Source organism: Punica granatum, chromosome 2 (assembly GCF_007655135.1).
Source record: "Punica granatum isolate Tunisia-2019 chromosome 2, ASM765513v2, whole genome shotgun sequence".
NCBI classification, from domain to species: Eukaryota; Viridiplantae; Streptophyta; class Magnoliopsida; order Myrtales; family Lythraceae; genus Punica; species Punica granatum.
The window spans coordinates 8623352-8640998 of record NC_045128.1 but is presented as its reverse complement, the minus strand read 5'-3'; the positions used below and the strand labels follow the sequence as shown (position 1 = coordinate 8640998).

The following is a 17647-nucleotide window of genomic DNA, read 5'->3' as shown; positions in this document are numbered from 1 at the left end:
AATACTTTATTTTTATTTTTCGAATTCATGGAATATATCTTCGTTAAGAGAATACCAATATCAGTAAATGGATCCACATCGCAGAAATGCAAAAAGAAAATCAAAAATAACAAGCAACCAGTCGTTCTTTAAAAATATAAGAGTGAAGGATACCGATCAAGAAGCAAATAAAGCAAATCTACTTCCCATGAAAGCCTCGTGAGTTGAGTTTTTGCACCAAAGATATCGATCGAGAAGCTTATGCGGAACGGTTTACTTACATAGGAAGCAACTACTCGAGAATCGTAGTATTGGGTGTCAGAAACTCCTCCTACATGTACGGCATCCCGATTGAAAGAAAAGAAAACTTCCACAAAAAGGATTTGGAAGAAACAGACGAGTCTATTTTGATCTGACGAGTATTGAAAGTATATGTGGTAATGTACGGATATGGCTTCGAGGCAAGAGATGAACCTGATAGGCTTATACCGCTCATAAAGATGCTTCTACTCTGCTTCCTGCATCTCCCTCTCAAATATATACTGAATGAAAAAGAACAACTCTTCGGGCAAACATAATGCTTCTTTTTCAAATTATACATATATTGATTACAGAATATTGTTAACGATTCCGGTAGATTCAGTCAAAAGAAGTTTTTTAAAAAAAAATTTAATAAATCTTGTGTAAGATCTACAATATCTCATAGAATTTGTATTTTATATTTATTTTGTATAAATTAGATATTATGATAAGCCCATAGAAACTTTTTTTCCAAACATATTATCAGGCAAAAGACAGGTTCCTGTTCTACCGAAAAAAAAAAAGACAGGTTCGTAGGTACACGTTAAATTAGTGGAAAATAATTGGGATTTTTTTAAAAAAAAAATCTTAACGGGTTTACATCCTACCAATATTCCTCCCCATTTGATCCATTAATCCAATCTCCTTTAATTAAAGCTTCTTCAGTGTTTATGATGAACCTATGTCTAACAAAACTCCTAGCTACACTTTATTCTTCTTCAATACTGTCCAATTCTACAGCTTTCCCGAAAGAATTCCCTAGAGTTTTAGCATTATTATGATCCGTCATTTGTTCTAAGGTAAGACTACGAAACCGGAGCCAGAGTTCAACGGTAAACAGATAGATCTATTTGTTCTAATCTCAAATGTGCAGGCCAAGGTTTCAATAAACTGCCATTTCTATTAAGACCCCGTTTGGTATGCCAGAATGGAATGAAAATGAATAGAATGAATTTTTGTATAGTGAATATAATTATATTAAGAGAAAAATAGTAATTTTTAACTTGAACTATAGAATATGAATGATTAAATTTCTTAGATGATCTTATTTTTCATGATATCATTTTATATATCATATGTTTAAATATATATATATATATATAACTAAAAGATGATATATGATATATCTAAAACCTAATAGAAATGGTGAAATGAATATTCCTTTAGTTTTCTTAAGGAATAATCATTCCATCATGTCGTAAAGAAATTTTCCTCCAAATAAAATGCTCTTTCTAACTCATAGAAGTGTCTCCATATAAGAAAATAGACTAGAAAAATGGATTTGTATTCCATTCATTTCTATCTCATTTCAACGTACCAAATGAGACATAATAATTCAAGGACTTTCCCTCAAAGCCTTGCTGCCCGTTTCTTTTCTTTGAATTCAAACATGAAACATATTCTGCTTATAAAGTGAGTATACATATGCCAATTCCCATGAATTAAGTCCAATTTTGTCATCATTATTTTATTTTATTTTTCATGCCAATTGTGACATATAATATAATTAGGATGCTTGTCATAGTTAAATAAAGAGGGCGGTACTACTGTCGCCCTCAACTTTTCAAAATGCCGCCACTCTTGCACCTCAGACATTTTTGTCACCGATCTACCCTAAACATTTCCACTCCGTCTAATAATCACGCCCCGCCGTCAACATCCTTAACACAAATGTGACATGGCTGCTGACTGGAGCTAATGGCATTGACAATATTATTTTTTAACAGATTTGAGCCGAATCGTCGTCGTTTTGGTGTTTTTGTTTTTTTTATTGATTTTTATTTTTTAATACCTTCTCTCTTCTTCTTCTTCTTCCTCCTCCTCCTCCTCCTCCTCCTCAATTCTATCGTATATTTCTTCACGTCAAGGGAAACCACGAAGCTTCTAGAATCACATCACCGTTGATCTCGGCCTCTGAACTTGCCGCTCCAGTCTGAGTCCCTCTCTTCTGAAGCTCTGATTATTAAGCACATCCTATCCTATCATGGCTCCGCCCCTGGTGGAGCAAAACGGCGACGCAGCGGCCGCCGGCGATTCGCAGAGGTCTACTCTAACGCCGTTCCTGACGTAAACCAATCAGCTCGTCGAGGACGCCAAAATAGACGACGTCATCTCCTGTAACGAGGACGGATCCAGCTTTGTGGTGTGGAATCCTACCGTGTTCACCCGAGATTTGCTCCCCGAGTATTTCAAACACAATAACCTCTCCAGGTTCGTCCGGCAATTGAACACCTACGTGTGTAATCATCGTCTTCAGCATCTGTCTTCCCTATCTGTGATTGATTAGTCATTGTAGCTGGGGATTGTGTCGATCATGAGATGTTGACTTGGAGATCGGATGGTCATGATCGTGCAGGGATCTACGAACGTGGGGCCTGATTAGTCGGTGGGAATTCCCCAACGATTGCTCCCGGAGAACGAGATGTTGAGAACGGAGAACAGGCTGTTCTGCAAGGAGCTCAGGCAGATGAAAAGGCCGAAACGATGTCGTTTCGGCTCATGTCTATTAAAACATAATATTTTCAACACCGTTAGTTTCACATAAGTAGCCATGTTACATTTCAATTTAGGGCGTTGACGGAAGGGCATGATTGTTAAACAGAGTGAAAACGATGGTAGATTAGTGGCAAAAATATATGTTGGGCAAAAGTGATGGCATTTTGAAAAGTTGAGAGTAATAGTGATAGCGTACTCTAAAATAAATAACCATGACTAACTATTATTGCAATTGGGTTTTTACCAGTGTTATTAGAGACGGACCGGACGTTGACCGGTTGAGGCTTGGGTTCATGATTTTTTGGGTCGAACCCGGGCTCGATGTGTCGAACTGCATATTTAATTAAATTATAAATAAATGTGCTAAATTAATTTAATTAGCGTTTATGATAGCAAAATAATATGTTAAGCGATGGTTAATGTAAAATAAATTGAGTATACATAGAAATAAATGCAAATCTACAATTATGGCACGAAGGAAGTAGTAGTGGTGTGGTTAGCAAGTCAAGCATTTCTATTGTTGGGGCGTCACTAGACGGCAATTCAATTCTCCCCTACGTCAAGCTCAGTTTCACTTATTTTATTAAAAAAAAATAGAAGGATCCTGTGAGTTCATTGTTGGTTCACTGTAAATTTGTCTAAAAATCGGCCAGTTCTATGGGTCCATGGGTTCAACTATGCATATAGGGTTCGATTATAAAACTGGACCGGTCAAGATTTCGATTCTCGATCGAATCAGTCAAACCGACCGATCCAATCCGATTATGATAACAATTTTTGTTACCTCTATTTTGATTGGCCTTTCTTTCATTATAATTGTATTTTCTTTTTTCCGACGATTATATCGTGTTCATGATGTGATTTTGGGACGGACTTATGTGGGTTTGAACTCATCTGTAACCCAAAAACTTAAACTAATGGGTTACTGGACTTTGCCACATATAAACCCCTCCTATTTTTATCTTGGGGCCAGTGTGGGGCAACTCTTGGCCCGCTCCTTTACTTCCATAATTTGCCCTCATGTGGCAACATGTAATCTTACAAATGTCACGTGCCTTTAACTGCCCAACCTAATCATTGGGGTCCCATACTGTAGTTCTCACTAAACTACAGCCACCCCTTCTAGGTTGTGGACACCTGCCCTCACACTGAGGTCCAGACCTGGGCTACCGTCGACTTACCTTGAGGTCCCATCCTAGTCGCAGGTGCCCACTTGAGGTGTACAACCTGCAACACTTGAGCCTGAGCCTACTGTCGGGCGTGATGTGGGCCCGTGCAAGGTGCTTGTCACCCCAAGATCGTTACCTTTTTAGCTTTGATACCACATGTTAGATGTGCCGTTGATCTGAAACCAAATGATGGAAGCACAATAGGAATGGTCATGACAACTACTCATATTTGTACGACTAAGAGAGAGAATTCTTGAATCGAACTTTAAAATGGTGGTGGAGTGATATTCCCACCCACAATTTGGTGGTGGAGGGCCACGCCCACACACATTCTCAAACTAAGAACACATGGGTATTTATAGATCTAAGACAACAGTTACGAAACAACTCTTAGACTACCATAATAACCCAAGTTATTCCAATGCGTTAAATCTACTCTATCAAGATTATTCCAAGATATTAACTAGACAATTGGTTTATCGATTGGGACTTTACGTCTTCCAATATAATGTTAGACGCGCAGCTGGTCTGAAACCAAATGATGGAAGCGCAATAGGAATTGTCGGGACAACTATTTATATTTATACATCCAAGAGAGAGAATTCTTGAATCGATCTTTAATTTGGTGGTGGAAGGCCATGCCCGCGCACACTCTCAAACTAAGAACACATGGGTATTTATAAACTTAGACTACCATAATAACCCGAAGTTATTGCAATACATTAAATCTACTCTATCTAGATTATTCTAAGATATTATCTAGACACCAAGACTCTTAATGAGCTTGGTTTACCGATAAGACTTCACATCTTCCAACAGCCTCCCTTAAACCGAGCTCATTTTGACCATCCCCGTTCAATTTCTTGAACTCAAGGGAACTGTCAACCTTCAACCAATGTTGTTGCTGTCTCCACAGTTGGATTTGTTTGTACAAATGTTGTTACTTGTTCGAACTGAACACCAAAAGCAGCAAGAGGTCATTCCAATGTCAGAGCGAGTTATGCTTCCGCGTGCTCATGTGGGCTCACACCAAGCCATATTCAATTTCGAGACAGCCAAGAATGTGTCTCATGTTAATCGGGACCAAAAATGGCCTGGTCCAGTTTCAAGATAGCTAAAGGTGCACTTCTAGTTAGGCCCGAGTGTAGAGCTCAAGGCTAGTTTGATATCTGTCCTCCCTTGCACGAGTACGGAAGAGGATGCCCGACTCGTGGTCAGTTGTTAAGGACAGGTGTTTAAAGGCACGTGGCACGTGTTGAACCACATGTTGCCGCATGAGGGCGTGTGTTGAGATACGTTATGTCACATTGAAAAATTGATAAAGAAACCATAAACTTATATGAGGTTTGGGTCCAACAACCTATCACACCATGCCTAATATGTCCAAGTGCAGCCAAGAGTGTGCCGCGTGTTAGTGTCCTGCCTCGCCCCAGCACGGAAAATGAGCCTGGCTCGAGGTCATTTGTTGAGGGCGGGTGTTTAAGGGCACGTAACAACGTAACCCGCTCTAATACCATAGTAAATTTTCATTTACTCCTCAACATCCACCCTCATGTGCAACATAACACAATGTCCCAATTTAGATTGTTCGAACACTAGAACCAGCAAAAGGACACTCTGACATTCCAGTTAGCACTGTTCGAACATCAATATTGATTAACTCTCCTCTTAGCAAGATGACCCTTCTCTTTCCCACCCCCTCACCTTCTCCTGAAGTATCAATCCTCTTTCTACCTCCGGCCTCATCTCTTGAAGTCGTAGTACACTAAGCATCATCCAACACTTAGCACAACAACAACCAGATACAAACATAACCACAACCACGCTCGAATCGATGCATACCTCTAGCCACGACCATGAAGTCATCCATGTCTGTTACTCCTAATCTGGTTTCTACGCATTCAGCTACGATTATGAACTCATTCTTATCTGTTAGTCATACAGGAACCTTTCTCTATGGCCCTTGCGTGCGACAAAAGCCCTGAGTCATGTCATCTGCTCCTCCTGGTTTCGCTTCTGCACAAGCATGATCTTCATAGATGTCCACGATCTGTTGCTCCCTCATGAGGTGGGTGAGCTTGGTCATTGGAAGCTGCTTCTCCCTTCTTCTAGCATTGGGTGTGGCGGCAGCGACCCCTGCTACCACGGTGGCCTAACTTTTTGGGCCACCCTGGGTTACTGATGCCTGCCCATATCATGAGTTTCCTCACTGGGCTACTGGAGTCTAAGTCCTTCACTGGGCTACAATAGTCCAACTAGACTACGTGCTAATTGCCACACTCAGGTAACGGGCCCGTTCGAGGCTCTGTATAGGACTACCGGCACCCCTTCTTGACTACGAGCTTATTGCCATAGTCGAACCTCTTGGGTCAACACTCTGGCAACCCTCCAAGGCACACTGCTAACATGCGACACTCGGCACCATGATCTCCTCTTCCACACCGGTCAAAGTCTCCGCGATCACCTTCTACTCGATCTGCCATTCATCTCGAAGCCTTTGATATTCCAAGACCAACCCTCGATAGCAGCTGCAAATAACTCTGACTGGCTCTGATACCAAATGTTGGAACAGACTCATATGGGTTCGGGCTCATCCGCAACCCAAAAGTTTAAGTCAATCGGTTATTGGGCCTTTCCACGTATAAGCCCCTCCTATTTTTATCTTGGGGCTCGTGTGGGACAATTCTTGTCCCTCGCCTCTACTTCCATCATGTGAGGTTCTTAGTGACTAATCATATTGACGATTAGTTAATCATCTTGGATGGACTAGTCCATATAATGCACTTACGCTTGAATTTAGATCACGTTTTTTGTTAGCATAAGGGGACAAAACTTCTGAATAAGTATACACAACAGCTGTCACACATATCGGTGTTCCAGGAGATGCAACATCCCTCTCCTTGTAGTAGTTAAGAACCTACAGGGCCTCCGAGAAAAAAACTACCTTTCCTGATTCATAACATATTCGCTTCATGCATATTCGACTTAAGCTGACTCGGTATGCCATCTGCCAACAAGAAGTAATCAAACAGTGACTGATATCAGGAGAGCACTACGGGGCGCTCAGAAACTCTTGATTAGGACTAAAGTGCAGTACACATAAATCTCTTCTTCCCAATAAATCTCATCGGAGACCAATGAAACGGTTGGAAACTTTTATGGCTAAATAAAGACAAAAGGTAACTTCAGGGGCCAAATTTAAAACTTCCCATCAGCATAAAGATTTTCCCTCCAAGGAAGAAAGCCCTGAAACCTCCTGCAAATAACGAGCGGCTTCTTCCATTGAGAGAGAGATATAGAGATGGAGATGCAGGAAGCGAAGGAGAAGCACGTCCGTGGATTATGCTGTCAGCATTGTGAAGCAATCTGAAAAGCTTTCCAGGTTTGTCTTCCGAACCCGTAACATCGATATTCACTAGCTCTTTCTTTCGAAATGCTTTCATTGAAGTTTCCTTTTTGTTTCAATGTAACAACCATGGGCTCAGCTCGTTACTCAAAAGTGAATGGATTATACTGTCAGCAGCCTTCCAGGTTCATCTTCCAAACCCATAAGATCGATGTTCACTCGTTCTTTCTTTCGAAATACTTTGATTGAAGTTTCATTTTGTTTCAATGTAACAACCATAGACCTGTTACTCAAAATTGTTAGTTTCCTATGAGGTCATTGGGCCTTACATATAAGACCCAGATCTCCCTTTTGCACAACCGATGTGGGATCCGCAGGGCGTGACAAACTCCCCCTTTAGCCCAGCATCCTCGTTGGGCTCTTGCGCCGAGATCCAGAACGTAACTCTCACGGATTCAGGCTCGGGGGTAGCCCCCAGGAGACCCACCCACGATCCTGCATAGTTGTAGGTCAGGTCGACTCTGATACCATATGTAAGGACCACAGGACCGTCACTTAAAAGTGCTAGCTGCTAGTGAGGTCATTGAGCCTTACATATAATGTTAGGTAAAATCCACAGGCGTACTTCAGACTCGGGCCCATCCGTAACCCAAAAACTTAAGCCAATGGGTTGCTAGACCATTATCTCTTATAAACCTATGGATTTCCTCTCAACTTTTCTATGTGGGATTACTTCCAACACCCGCACTCACCATTCTCCATATAGGAGAGAAACCGGCCCAACAATTCCCCCCCTTCTCGACTATATGGAGGACTTTGAGCCGGGCTTCCACTTCCGGACTCGGATACCAATTGTTAGGCCCATCACTAGCCACGAGTTCCACACTCGGGCCTTGGCGTGGTGTGGGTTTCCACGCATAGCGTGTGCACTTCCCCAGGATCGTTACCTTGGGCTCTGATACCACTTGTTGGGAAGGGATGTACTCAACCAAACAATAATGCAGAGATTAATCTTCCTCCCCTACTAGTATAATCGAGATAGGAACTAATCAAATCAACCAACAAGCAGTAAAGTAAAAGAACACCAATAATTTTACGTGGAAAACCCCGATGTGGGGAAAAACCACGGGACCAACTCCGAATCAACGATCCACTATGAATGAAGGTTATACAATGTCTTTTATCAAGGGTAAACCCTTGGATCACTAAACTCAAGAGAAACACTCTCTTGGATCACCCAAACACTAAATTCGTCACCCACACCGGGTGGTTCACAAAGTCAGCTGAAACAGCACCTACAGAGCTCTAATAGGAATTCTGACCGTTCAGAACTTAGCCCCACGTGTTGTGAAGCTGCTGTCAAAATTTCGTCCCAATCGGAGTTCGTTTGACGTCCCGATCGAGGGTTGATCTAGCTCTGGTCGCACAGAAAAACAGCTCTCTGTTCTCTGTATTCTACTGCTTCTCTGTACTGTTCTGCTATCTCAATCCTCTTACCCAGCTAATTTAGCTGAAAATTAACCCTAACAAAAGTGGGTTCTTGGGCCTATTAAAGCCCGATAAAAGCCCAATACAATTTGAGCCCAACTTCCTCCAAATTGGAGGGATACCCAACAAAAGTGCATCGCTTTGTCTACAACGGAAGCCGAATACATTGCGGTAACCGAAGGTTGTAAGGAGATGTTGTGGTTGCAAAAGTTTTTGCAGGAGTTGAGCTTGAAGCAAGAAAGGTATGTTCTACACTGTGATAGTCAAAACGCCATTCATCTTTGCAAGAATCCCACTTTCCATTCGAGGTCGAAGCATATCGATATCAAGTTTCATTGGATTAGAGATGTGTTGGAGTCCAAGCTGGTGAAGCTAGACAAAGTGCACACCGATGAGAATGGAGCTGATATGATGACAAAACCTCTCGCTAGGGAGAAACTTCATGTTTGCCGAAGTATAGCCGGTATGCTTGAAGCCTCCAAATAGTCGGGAGGGGGAGTTTGTCGGGTATCCCTCCAATTTGGAGGAAGTTGAGCTCAAATTGTATTGAGCTTTTATCGGGCTTTAATAGGCCCAAGAACCCACTTTTGTTAGGGTTAATTTTCAGCTAAATTAGCTGGGTAAGAGGCGGCAGAATTGAGACAGCAGAACAGTACAGAGAAGCAGTAGAATACAGAGAACAGAGAGCTGTTTTTTCTGTGCGACCAGAGCTAGATCAACCCTCGATCGGGACGTCAAACGAACTCCGATTGGGACGAAATTTTGACAGCAGCTTCACAACAGGTGGGGCTAAGTTCTGAACGGTCAGAATTCCTATTAGAGCTCTGTAGGTGCTGTTTCAGCTGACTTTGTGAACCACCCGGTGTGGGTGACGAATTTAGTATTTGGGTGATCCAAGAGAGTGTTTCTCTTGAGTTTGGTGATCCAAGGGTTTACCCTTGATAAAAGACATTGTATAACCTTTATTCATAGTGGATCGTTGATTCGGAGTTGGTCCCGTGGTTTTTCCCCACATCGGGGTTTTCCACGTAAAATTATTGGTGTTCTTTTACTTTACTGCTTGTTGGTTGATTTGATTAGTTCCTATCTCGATTACACTAGTAGGGGAGGAAGATTAATCGCTGCGTTATTGTTTGGTTGAGTACATCCCTTCCCAACATATAAATCTCAGATCTCCTTGCACAATCGATGTAGGATTCGCGGGGTCTGACATTCAATTCATTGAGTTGCATGTAGGAGATGAATGACGCCCCACTCGATGATGCTCCGGCTGTAATGGATGGAAAAGTTCTCTACACAGTTAGTCTTAACATCAGCCAGGAATTTGCACTCAGTAAGTTTCTTGTTCAGCATCTTTCATGCAAAAAGTTTATCAGCCGAGGCTTTAACAAGCCGGACTGACTCCCTTTCAAAGGAAAATTGGATACCATCTGGTTTGTTGCCATTCTTTTTTTTTTTTTTTTTTCATTTTGAACTCCAAAATATGAACTCAGTTACGGATTTCACATCCCATGATGTCTGCACTAACATAAGCTTTTCCTTCAGTTGCATTGGTGCACCAGTTGGAGAGCTAAGAGCTACGATCCTGGGGCATTGCATGCAAAAGATACTCAAAGAGATCCAGAGCCTTGCTTGGCACGTCCACCGAACCATTCCTAGTGTAGGATCCACCCCTGCTCGTATCTTGTGTGAGTTGACGAAGGAAATTCAGGACTGCACCTTAGATTTACTCAAGTGCAACATCTGTTCTCATGGTAAAGTAATTCTACATGTATCTTGCATTATGGCAAATTATGTTTGAATTCGTGAAAGATGACACAATTTCTTGATTAAAGGTCTCCAAATGATTCGAAGTGATTTGGCTAAAAAAGTGTTAGATGTGATAGAATCCTTCAAAAAAAAAAATCCACCAACGAATGCTGTGGCGATTTGGAAAGCTCTTTGAAGGTTTGTTAAGAGTGCTCTCCACGACATGGAGAAGAAAGTAGGATCCTCAACTGGCAAATCGGATAAAGAAGAAGCTTCTACGAGCAATACTAAAGAAGTTTCTAGCAAGGAATATTCCCTGGGAAGACAGAATGCTCTCAACAATGGCAATTCATGTTGTGACTGATCTAGTCCTATTGATCGAGGTGCTGATCCATAGTGGCCGCCATGTCCCTGATTTGACCATTGATAGAGAGGATCTACTGATGAGGTCCACTAACATGAGGGATCGCATCAACGAGATCAAGGATTGTTTTGATACACTCAGAGAAATTAACGAGATTCTGGAGGTTCTTGATTGCATGAAGGTGAGCTATGTCTATTACTGGGAGGAGAGGCTACGACCTTATACATCCATGTGGGCGGAGTATTTTCGAAGAAGTGCAAGATTGACAAATTCGACACAGGGCCTCAAGTTCGTCTTGACAGATCTTGTCCTCCACCCAAACAGGAGTTGGTTAGATGAATTGCTGGGCACAAGTATGAGCCGTTGAACAGCACTAAATGTGCCAGAAGAGAAAATGCCCCCAGACTCTATAGGACTTATGTTTTGTCTTTCACTGGAATGAACTTGACGTGAAAGTCTTTGAATAAGATGTTTTCCGTGCCTTGAGCCATCTCGTCTTCATGTAGTTTTGCTTCAATTTCGGGTCTGCCCAAATCCAACTGCCTACTGCTTACTAGCTTTCCAGTATCCGGTCCTCAAAGAGAAATGTTACCGCATGTGAACTTAACTCAGTGATTGCATTACAGAGATATTAAGAGCACTGTCGAAGAAACACATGATCTGAAACATGTTCTGCGCCGATTCAGATCAAATGAACTGATGATGGTTGCATAGTTATGTTCCTGGAAACTAGTTAAATCTATAGTAAATCGGTTCCTGTCTGGGCTTGGGCTGGACAAAGTCGGCACCTGCCTATTTTCCCGAAGCCAGCTCATCAAGCGTAGTACATCCCAATGGTCCTAACAGATCATATCGAGTATGGGGCTCACAACATAGTTCATTGGAACCGTGTATAAAACAATTTTTCTGCATATACTATTGAATTATTTGATAAGATAACTTGCGGCTACAAAGAATTATCAATTTCTACCGTGCAATGCGTGTTTTGTCACTTAGTTTTCACGAAGACAAAAGTTTTCCTCGAAGCTTTGAAAAATCACAGGAACCGAATATCTTCTTCATTCAACGAAGTGGCACTCAACCGTGCTCCGAATGAAGGTTAACCCTGTCAGAATACAACATATGCCCGTGCAATGTATCTATGTTGCCCTCTGATATGATCGTAAACTCAGAAAAATTAACCATATTTAAAGCCGTTTGTTTCTAAAAGAATATAACTTTATTCGATTACAGCTGCCGTATTATCTTATTAACAACCCCATCAGCCAGAACCTTCCAATAAGCCTCATTCCATAAGAGAGGCGGCAAAGTAACAAAGCAAATGAAGACATCTAATCGACGCATTCAAGGTTTGATCTGTGCCATCAACTTTGATGCTCTGTATCAGCACCTTGCTGTCAAATGCATTTAAAGAAATATATATATATATATATATATATACAGTTTCTTTTTATGGAGAAATACGTACCCGGAGCCTGAATATATATAGTTTAAAGTTGTAGGGGCACGTCTCTGTAATGGATATCCAACTACATTGGTCTATGTGTATTTACATAATTACTCAAAGCCTTTTAAACTTTACTGCTTAATATTTTACAGTATTTTGATAATACATACAATCATCTTCATCGTGTCGGTGGTGTGCACAAATCACAACAGTATTAGCAATTTGCTAGGATGAGCAATGCATTGAATTTTCGAACATCGTAACAATGGCCTAGTACATACCACTTACGTGGTTCTAGTTACAACCCGATTCCTAGCTTGAGAGCTCAGGAAATAAGATTAAACTAGCCAGGAAAAAATCATCTGCCATTTGATGAGAGCCAATATTGTTCCTTCTGCCCATTCCATTTATAAGCACATTCATCATTAATCAGTTACATATGAATCATCCGATTGGACTTGAAATGCGCATCAAATATTTACCGTACAACTATTACGTACATCTAGATATTGTTTGGGGGCCCATAGAGTGAGTCAAAAGCGACAACGTATCGACTATGCATACGTAAAGCCAATGCATCCAACTTGCACCGCTGGATGATGTATCTATCACGTGATTTTATTTTTGTCTCTTTTTGGGATAATTGTGGATCTACTATGTTACAAGAGCGCAAAAAAAAAATTATGTATTGTTTTTTCTCGATGATATCAAGTACTACATTCTGCTTTGGATTACTCATTTATTTATTTATTTGTTTGTTTTTTGGGTAGACTTATTATTAAACATGATATTGAAGGCTCAAGCTTGAATTCCATTAGCGTATGCAAATCTGTATATACACATCTAGAGGATATCGGAGCTAGGAAACTATCCTAGAATAGAGAAAGAAAACTATTAAGGCTTAAAATACATCAACCAAATAATATACAAAATAAATGTACAATATTCTTTCCCGGGGAAGAAAATCTTTCCGTAATACTTATTTCAGCGATCGAATTTAATAATGACTACTTTCGGTTATAAGGCAGGCTAATGGTCTAATAAATAAATTGTAAGTGAACAAATAACTAACCCACTACGTATCCAATACGCAGGGGAAGTCTTACCTGCTATAATCGAACTTTGAATATCCATTCTTGCCGGCTCACATAGGTTGGCTGGCGGTTGACTAGTCAACCTCTCTTTCTCTGAAGTACCTTTAAATAGACAAAGCTCCACTCGCCAGTAATCAGCACATGACACCAAGAAAGATGAAGCCACAAATCTTATTACGGTCATCACTCGCCTTGGCTTCATTACTACTATCTGTTCATAGTGCCGCAGCAGATAACGGCCACTCCTCCAGAAAACACCTTCAGGTAGCGTCGTACATACATCTATGGCTTTGGCATCGAAAACTGATTCCATTTTTCTGGAAATAAAAAATAAATAACATGCTTGGGATTCCCCTTTTCTTGAATTACTTTCTTCGTGGAAACCGGGACATGTTTTCACACTGTCTTGGAGAAGTACACCTTGGAAATCAGTCCTACTGCATAAGTGAAGGTTGATCATGTGAAGGTCGAGAGGGTGAGGGTCGATGAGGAAATCGCCATAGAGGACCCAGTCAGCGTAGCAAGGGCAGCAAAGGTGAAGGATGCTATGCTCCATGCCTGGTCTTCTTATGAGAAGTTTGCATGGGGCTTTGATGAGCTTCAGGTACTTCAATTATCATCGGTTCCAACTTGAAGATATTGGGGAAAAAAAATGAAACAATATTGATATTATTGATATATATACACACATCTATATGTACATATACTTATTAATTGCTTTTCCTTGTTTTTCCAAATTAATTGTGATAACAGCCACAGACAAAGGATGGGGTGGATACGTTTGGTGGGTTGGGAGCAACAGTTGTTGATGCTCTTGACACTTTGTTCATTATGGGCCTTAATGAGCAGTTCCAAAGAGCTAGACAGTGAGTTTATTAATCCTCATTATTCGATTTTTCTATGCTTCTCGTGAGAAATAAATTCTAATTAGGAGGATATACTTGTCATAATTAGCTTACAATAACCATGGGGAATTATCATTAATGTAGATGGGTTGCTACCTCTCTGGATTTCAACAAAGACTACGATGCCAGCGTCTTCGAGACAACCATAAGGTTACATCAACCGACTGATATGACAACTACTGCTTTTGACAGTTTTTAGAATAAAAGAAGTATTGGTCTCCTGAAATTAAGATTAACAAGGTTTTTTTTTTCGTTTTTTCGACTGTAGAATTCTTGGTGGGCTTTTGAGTGCACACGATCTCTCAGGGGACAAAATGTTCCTGGAGAAAGCAACTGAACTCGCAGACAGGTTGCTGCCTGCTTGGAACACTCCCTCCGGAATCAACTTGAACCGGGTTAACTTGGCAACAGGGCAAGCCCACAATGCTAATGGGGTAATTAACCTATAATGTTTCTCTAATTTTGATTGCTCTTTCTTTCATTATACTTGTATTTTAGCTTTTCCGGTTATTATATAGTGTTCACAATGGAATTTTGGGTGACTAATCATGTTGATCATCTCAGATGGACTTGACAAAAGTGACTACTTGACATATCCTTGCATATATATATATATAATCAGTACTATTCCTTGAATCGCCAAGTTATTTACTAATTAATCTTGAAATTAGATTTTGCTGCTTCTTATATTTTAAGAAGGATTTTGTTCAATTCGTCCTACAGAAGTACACTGTTCTGGCGGAAGTCGGGACGGAGCAGCTTGAATTCATTGCCCTGTCTCAGAGAACAAATGATACCAAGTACCAGCAGAAGGTATTACAGCATTGCCCCATCTATTCTCATTTATCCATGTCGAGTACAATCATCTTTTCAACTGTTCTTCCAATGTGCTCAGCAAACAAACGGGATGAACAATGTTGTTGCTGGTTACAAGGATTTGTCTGATGTACCAGAAAATTCATGATGATGCAGGTGGAGAATGTGATCAAAAAGCTTCAGAAGAGTTTTCCTGTGGATGGACTGGTTCCCATCAACATCGATCCCAAAACTGGAAGGCCCTCACCCTCCATCATCACCTTTGGTGGCGGGGGTGACAGGTGGTTACATTAATCTCCCTCAATTACTATATCTATATCTATATGTACATATTCTGCTAATCATGTCTAGATTTGGTTGAATTCTTTTCCTGTAAAAGTATGTTCTGTTTATGTACTCAATGTGTTTATACTTGTTTTTTATGGCAGTTTTTATGAGTATTTGCTCAAGGCTTGGGTACAAGGGAACAAAACTGAAGCTGTAAACTTTTACAGGTAAAACCGTAAGCTTGGAGAGCAATGGACTGTTTCCCGATATTCCTTTTCCTTTTTTCCTAAATATGTAACGGTGATGATTCTAAATAATTTTTGGAGATGAACAGGGAGATGTGGGAGACTTCAATAGTGAAGGGACTGCAAAGCTTGATCCGAAGAACCACACCTTCCTCTTATGCCTACATATGCGAGAAGGATGGGAATACTCTTATTGATACTGTATGTCTGCATATTAAGCTATTGATGGACTAATTGCATCAGGTCAGGTTTCGGCTGGAACAGTGACTCGGACCTCCTAAAGGCCCATCACTACATCCAAGCCAGCCGGAATTTAATAGCTTTTATACAGATACTACTTCTATACGTTGGCCCCCATTTTTATGTAGAAACTAAGGAAATTGTAACATAATTGTATAGCTCAACGCTTAGTGTCATATTAATTACTGATCGGTACTTGCAGATGGATGAACTAGCTTGCTTTGTACCTGGAATGTTAGCTCTGGGATCTCCTGGCTTTGCCCCTCGACAAGCTAAACGAATATTGTCCCTCGCAGAGGAGGTATATAATTTTCGTGACCCAATGGCACATTTTGTATGACAGAAATTCCGGTTTGTTATATTTTGGATTGAAATTCTCTAGTCTGATCTGTTTGCATATATTCTCGAGCTATTGCCTCATTTTAATTTTGCGTGTTGAATTGCAGCTCGCAAGGACATGTTACAATTTCTATCAGATGACAAAAACCAAATTGGCAGGGGAGAATTATGGATTCAATCCCGGGAAGGTCGGCCATCACTTTTATTACAAGTGGTCACATCATACAACATTAGGACAGTTAGTAAGCACGTCCTTATTTGATATATCGCTAATTAAAAAGAAATGATCATACTTCTCAGGACATAAGTCTCAATACTCCATATAACATCTTGAGGCCAGAGACAGTGGAGTCGCTCTTTTACTTGTGGCGTTTGACTGGGAACAACACGTATCGAGAGTTTGCCTGGAACATCTTCCAAGCATTCGAGAAGCACTCTAAGTTGAAGACCGGATATGTCGGGCTCGAAGATGTGAGTGCTTTCAACCGACTAGTACTGGTCCATTGATATTGACAACAAGGCCGCATGCCTGTAACATTTGTATGATTATCACTGCAATTGCCTCGTCTCTATAATCTGTCGATCTTTGTTAGGTCAACACTGGTGAGCAAGACAATCTGCAGCAGAGCTTCTTCCTAGCAGAGACCCTGAAGTATCTTTACCTCTTATTCTCACCTCCATCAGTGATTCCCCTAGATCAGTGGGTATTCAACACCGAAGCTCACCCTCTCAAGATCGTGACCCGAACCACTGGTCCCAATAATTCAGGTTGAACTGGACATTTGTCATTCCCCAGGAATCATGGGAGGAAGCAGCACAAAGGTACGGGCCACAAACACATTCATCACTAGTAGTGTGAGAGCTCATTTCGTCGCGCATCAGTAAGATAGTCGAGAGAGAAGCAGAAGTCGATGTCCACATTTAGTTGTTAATTATGCATGCTATACGCATATATTATTGGGAAATGAAATAATATGATCTAAGAGGATCGTTGGATTCTACTGTAAAACTACACAATAATATGAATAACTTGGTAAAGCACATTTGAATCATTGACGATTATTTACTATAACTGTCTGCTCTAAAAAATTAACCTTATTAAATAAAACATGGTTTATTTATTTATTTACTATCAAGCGTGATATATATGACTGGTCTAACTTGACGTGTGAAGAGTAGTTGACATTCGTCCACGTAACTCCTTGGTCAAGGTGCGGTTCGGTCCTGAAAGGATGAAACAAACAAGGACAGTCGAATTGGGGATGATGGCCCAACTCGACCCTCCAATGATTAAGTCAATAGAGGGGCGATTGCGATTCTCAACTCAAAATTAATAAAAATGATTTCATCATATTTGAGACGACTAATCTATATATATGCAAGATTAGATCGTACCTCTATAT

The 17647-nt window shown here is 40.8% G+C and overlaps 1 protein-coding gene and 1 long non-coding RNA gene across 3 annotated transcripts; both read left to right on the top strand.

The window, feature by feature from the left end:
- The first annotated feature begins 2090 nt into the window (after positions 1–2090).
- On the top strand, positions 2091–3401 carry LOC116194747. The gene is made up of 2 exons (XR_004154517.1): positions 2091–2490; positions 2636–3401. It is a non-coding gene; the product is annotated as an uncharacterized LOC116194747 (long non-coding RNA).
- Positions 3402–13506: 10105 nt separating this feature from the next.
- Positions 13507–17316, top strand: LOC116194520 (mannosyl-oligosaccharide 1,2-alpha-mannosidase MNS1-like). Of its 2 annotated transcripts, none has more exons than XM_031523336.1 (13): positions 13507–13696; positions 13899–14036; positions 14186–14298; positions 14422–14487; positions 14606–14771; positions 15061–15150; positions 15310–15434; positions 15582–15647; positions 15755–15866; positions 16108–16206; positions 16352–16432; positions 16545–16715; positions 16838–17316. In XM_031523336.1, the coding sequence occupies exons 1-13, from the start codon at positions 13574–13576 to the stop codon at positions 17015–17017; spliced, it is 1530 nt and encodes a 509-aa protein (XP_031379196.1). In that variant the 5' UTR covers positions 13507–13573; the 3' UTR covers positions 17018–17316. The 2 variants fall into 2 exon arrangements, with proteins under 2 accessions (XP_031379196.1, XP_031379197.1); XM_031523337.1 differs by having other exon boundaries at positions 13510–13696; positions 13848–14036.
- The last annotated feature ends 331 nt before the right edge of the window (positions 17317–17647 follow it).